The sequence below is a fragment of the Hipposideros armiger genome, unplaced genomic scaffold, assembly GCF_001890085.2.
Source record: "Hipposideros armiger isolate ML-2016 unplaced genomic scaffold, ASM189008v1 scaffold_538, whole genome shotgun sequence".
Classification (NCBI taxonomy): Eukaryota; Metazoa; Chordata; class Mammalia; order Chiroptera; family Hipposideridae; genus Hipposideros; species Hipposideros armiger.
This window is the reverse complement of record NW_017731888.1, coordinates 675,456-680,865: the sequence shown is the minus strand read 5'-3', so window position 1 is coordinate 680,865 and position 5,410 is coordinate 675,456. Positions and strand designations below refer to the sequence as shown.

At 55.4% G+C, this 5,410-nt stretch overlaps 1 protein-coding gene across 3 annotated transcripts in view; it reads left to right on the top strand.

Annotated features, from left to right (window-relative positions):
• Nucleotides 1-5,410, top strand: part of DLGAP2 (DLG associated protein 2) — a 484,295-nt gene that overhangs the window by 414,690 nt on the left and 64,195 nt on the right. For all 3 annotated transcript variants that reach the window (XM_019668777.1, XM_019668780.1, XM_019668778.1), the window contains one exon: nucleotides 2,762-2,973. In XM_019668777.1, the coding sequence (XP_019524322.1) occupies nucleotides 2,762-2,973 (212 nt within the window). The remainder of the gene's footprint in view (nucleotides 1-2,761; nucleotides 2,974-5,410) is intronic.

The window sequence follows — 5,410 nt, the reverse complement described above, 5'->3', positions numbered from 1 at the left end:
TCTGTGAGATTTGCAGGAGGCCTCACCAGGTGGCACGTCCCTGTAATTGCTTACGCAGCTGTCCTGGTCACGCGGGGCCCAGGATCGTGCCATCCTAGCGTCCTGCTGCTGACACACACCTCAGTGTGTCCTGGTCCCCTATCCTGGTGGGAGTCACATGCAGCCGACCTGCACACACTGTCTTGAATATGCTTGTTTGTTTCCTTAAGTCACGTGCCTGAACTCTAACTCACCAGAAATGAAAGGAATGGCATTTCTAAGAACATGAGCTGGAATATGAAACGGCCTGGCCCAGTGACACGCAGGCACAGAAGTACTGGGGTGCTTTTCCGGGGGACGTGCCCCGTCACTGAGAGCTACCAGTTAGGCTGATGGTGGGCGCCGGAATGGCTCGTGAGTCACCAGTGGACTTTTGGAAATCGAGACAAGTCTCAGTCAAGTGCCAAATCAAGCAGAGCCCTCCCTTCCCTTGATGTACATGGTCGGCTGCATTCCTGAAAATCTTATCATTCATTGAAAGCATGAAGAAACCCTTGGTTTACATAGAAAGCAGTTAGTTCAAGGTTCGGCTCATTATAGGCGGAAAGCGGACGGATGTGCAGAATCCACGTCACACAGGACAGACGCAGTCCCCAGGCTGGCCTCCACCCACCCCCACCCGTGCAGGCTGCCCCCCCAGAACGGGACAAGCTCCGGGCCCAGGCAGCCAGGACGGCGCCACGTGGCCCTTCCCTGTAGAGCTCCGCAGTCCAGAAGCCCAGCTGCCTCGCGCTCGGGCGTGCGATGGGCGTCGCCGTGTGCATTTTAAACAGAATGCGCCGAATGAGTGAAGACATTTCCCTGAGGAAGCACAGCATTTAGTGGTGTTTTTGTTCCTTGGTTTCAACACCTGAAAGAACAGTATTACAAAACCCTGGCGCTTTGCCCCGTGCCCACTACTGGGGAGGGACGGAGGGAGGGGCTTCCACGCGCAGTGTGGCGGTGGTGCCCCTGCGTGAGGAGCAGGACCTGCAAAGTGTACGCTCTGTGCGCTTTGGAGCTGCGGCCGTCACTCTGCGCAAGCAGGTCCTCGGTGAGGTGAATCAGCAGGACGCGCAGCCAGACTGCAGGCTGGACATGCCCCCGGGGACCCCACAGCCACCAAAGGGCTCGTCTCCTGCACACGGCAGCCTTTCCGCGTCGCCCTCTGCTCCTGTGGCCGCCTGGCCATACGCTCTGGAGTCTGTTCCGTCTGCACTGGACTCTGGTCGGCACCCCTTCTGGACTGAAATTTCCTCAGAGAGTGCAAAATTGGTTTCTTAAGTCAGAGGCAGAAAAATACAAGCTGGTCTCATGTGTTAGTTAATTCACAGGCTGCTGGGGGAAAATCTTCACTCTGTTTTTTACAGAAACATGTTTTTAATTCACAAAAATCCCTAAAGCTGCCAGCAGGAATGTCTCTTTCATGGCATATGGCCCCCCGCCATCTGTCCCAGCCTCCCTCCCTCGTCTCTGGGACGCACCCCACAGCCCGGCGCCCTCTCCTGAGCGCAGGCGTGGGAGCCGAAGCCCTCGCTGGGGGCCGCACCCCCAGGAAGCCTCCCAGATCACCCGCTGGGGCGGCTCTGCTGCCCCCTCTGCAGTTCACTTTATTCTGTCTGTCACCTCTACTGAAATGTATTGTCATCAAGGACCGATGTTTCTTAAAATAAGTTTATTTTTTTATTACAGTAGCAATATATGGTCCATGTATAAAATTTAGAAAATTTAAGTATAAGGAAAAGTAATTGAGGATCCCAAAACCACTGTCTCCTGTGCTGACCCCACGGCCTTCCGGCTGTTTCTGTGCGGCGCAGGCAGAGCTGCGTTTAAAGTGTGAAGGACTGGGCCGCGTTCCTCCTCGCTGTGCAGCCGCCGCGCACGACACCTGTCCCGGCACCAGGGCGTCTTGTGCACCCTCGTCTGGGGCTGGCAGGACCCACGGCACCGGGGGCTGTAACAAACGGGTCACGTCATCCCCTGTCACGTACTGTGTGTCCCTGTCACCCTAGTGAGCATGCAGGGTCCCCGGCACCGACTCCTGCTGAGGTCACCTCGGTAGCCGTGTCGTTGGGGTCAGAAGGCGTGGACGGTCTGCCACGGCGCTGTCAAGACCGTACCCGTGTCCCCAGGCGTGAAACGGCGTGGAAGTGCCGTCTCCCACATCTGGGCCCGTCCTGGGGGTTTTCTCCAAACGTGGAAACTGCCTTTGGGTGAGAAGACACCTGGACCAGAGCAGTTAAACCAGGAAGTTCGCTTCCGTAGTCCCTTCTCCCCAGCGCCCAGAAATCCTTGCTCAGGAAACGACGCCTTCCCGAAGCCATGGCGCCCTCTCCCCCTCTCCCCTCCCTTTCCACCACCACCAGCATGCTGGGTAACTTTCTTTTTTCCAATTTTCTCAAGTTTTCATTCCTTTGCCACCAGAGGAAATAAATCTGTTAACGGTGGCTTTTCTCTAGGTGCTGAGATTACACGTGGGTTTTTCTCTCATGCTACCCAACATTGTCTCACTTTTCCCGTAACGATTATCACTTTCATAATGGGAAGAATACAATCATTTTATATTAACATCCTTTCAGGATTTCAGCGACAGCGGTGGGAGGCATCGTTCTATGCACGTAACTTTAAATGATAAATGGCCATAAAGAGCTGTGTCTTCAAGGACGAGAGAATTTGTTCCCCAGGAAGCGCCGTGACAGGACCGTATGTGACAGAACTGACAGGCGTGTCTGCTCTTTCCTAGGTGCCTCAGGACGAGTGGGGAGGGTACCCCACCGGCGGCAAGGACGAGGAAATCCCCTGCCGGAGAATGAGAAGTGGGAGCTACATCAAAGCCATGGGGGACGAGGACAGCGGGGAGTCGGACTCCAGCCCCAAAACGTCGCCCACGGTGGCCATGCGGCCAGAGCCGCTGCTTGCGTCCACGGGCCCGCGGCCGCTGGGAGACCTGCAAACGTAAGGCGCCGGCGTCTCTCACAAATGCATCCTCACTGCCTCGCGTGCTTCTCCCCTCAGAACTGTCTGGCCACGGGCCAGCTGTCGTCAACGTAGACAGCTCTCTGGGTCGAAAACATTAGAGTTTACGGCCATCCATTTTCAAGTTCTTTTTTAAAAACCAGGCCGCTGGTTACCCACTTATTCCGTAAGGAAATAGAGTCTGGGCGATTTCTATGTCAAGCGTTACTTTTAAAGCAGCTCTCACAGCCAGTGGGGGTCCTGAGAGCCTCCTCAGAGCCTTCCGGCTATCTCCACCAGGAGCGTGTTTGTGAACACGTGTGTGCGCGCACGCGTGCGTGTGTCAGTCATAATAGGGACTTTTTTACTAAAACTTCGTAAGTGCGTTTGCAGGCAAGAATATTTGCAGGGTGAGGGCAGGATATGGGTTAGTTTTATAAATACAGTGGCTCATGCTTTATATATTATACTTAGGTACATTATTGATAAGTTTCACTAACTTCCAAAATACAGAGAAAACTGGGAAGGGGGCTGTTCGTGTGACTGTGGCCGTGTGACAGCCGCAGCAGTCACGTGGGTGGCACATCTGGCCCCAGCAGCCGAGCTGGGCAGCTATGGGAAGGCTGCCTGGTTCTTGGGCCTCAAGTGTCACTTGTCCCGTGGGAAGGTTGCCGACAGGGTGAGATGAGGCGGCCTCTTGGTGCTTTGCCGATGTCACACACAGAGCTGCTCACTGTGACACTTGTGAGACGGTGACAATGCCGACGAGGTGCCTGGCGCACGCAGTGACAAGCCAAACACCGGCCTGCCTTCTCCCATGTGTCGGTCGTGTGTATCGCCAGCTCGCGGATGAAAAAGGAAGGTTTTCAGTTGCAGCCAGATCTTAACATTTAACAAACGTGAACCACGTTTTTATTACTGAGTTCAATTCAACACCACGGTGACTGTGTTGGGAGTGCCAGACAGGAAGTGGGGTGAGGCAGATGCCCCCGTCTGTCGTCCTCAGCGTGCCTCCCAGGGTGGACGGGCTCCGGGGAGGTTGGTTAAGGAAGGACCAGGCACAGCGCCACAGCCCCGCCCTGCCGAAGGTCACACACTCGTCCTAGGGAAATGGGGCGGGTGGGTGTGAGGGCAAAAGCCTGGGGAGCGGGCACCGTGCGAGGCTGTGCGGGGAACAGGGCGGCCGTGGGAGCCCAGAGCCCGGCACCTGAGCCGACGGCCCGCACTCACGGGCTGGGCCAGACATCAGCCCTCCGCCTTTTATCAGGGCGCTTGGAGGCTCACGGATGACCCATGACCTGAACCCTTCCCGGGCAGCAGCTGCGTTTAGCAGGTCGGGGCTCACAAGCCGCTGACGCCCCCGCGGTTTTGGCTCCTGAGCCCCTGGTCGGTGATCACTGCCATTTCCTCTCGCTGTGGAAGTTAGTGACTGATTCCGTGATCAGTTGTGGTTTGTGTACACGTTAAACACAAACCATGGAAAAGAAAAGGAAACAGCGTTTCAGCCATAAGCAGAATCAGGTGTTTGTAAGAATTATGCATTTTATTTTCATGATCACCCAGGGGGTGTCCTGTCTCCCCCGCCCTGCCCTGCGTCCTCCCTCAGCATTAGAGACTGCTTCTCATCCCCTCCTGCCCCTCCCTGTCCCCTCCTGTCCCCTCCTGTCCCTTCCTGTCCCCTCCTCATCTCAGGGGCTGGCCCGTGAACTTGACCTCACCCAACACAGACAGTGTTCAGAAGACAGTGTTGGTTTAGATTTGTTAAAACCCACGTAGTAAACACAGTAAACATTCCCTCAAAAGCCCAACAGTGATAAAGAGGCCAGGCCCCTCGACAGCGTAATCTAAATATTGACAGTGCTTCAGTGTCCAAGTGTGAAAATCGGGCTGGGAGTCCCCAGATGGTTCCCGACACCAGAACACATACCGCCACTCACGCCGAGCACTCAGGGAGCAGAAACGAGGTAGAGGTACGCTGCTGCCACCCCGACCTCACTGGGGGCCTCCACACGCCGCCCCCGCCCCTGACTGTGCGTCTATCTGCAGAGATACCAGCAGCCGGGCCAGTCTCCTCTTGCCTCCGTGACTTATCATCAGCACAGCGGGCGCACTGTGCCGAATTCCACTTAGACACATGCGCATGACTCTTTTCCCCAAATCCGACGCTGCAGTGGAGGTGACGAGGTGGGGGGGCAGTGCCCTGTGACCTGGCCTGACAGCGCCATGCCCACAGGAACCCTCTGTTAATGTCAAAGCCCACAAAACTTTCACATAGGTCGCTCTTTGGCGTTAAAGCATTGAGATTTCTGTTCAAAAATAAGCTATGTGACAGGAGGCACGTCAGTTAAGTCTCTGTTACTGCCTAGTAGCGTCTTCGCACATCTTATGTTTGTGTAAAATTTTGTAGATTTCAGTGTAATTTCACTTATTCTCATTT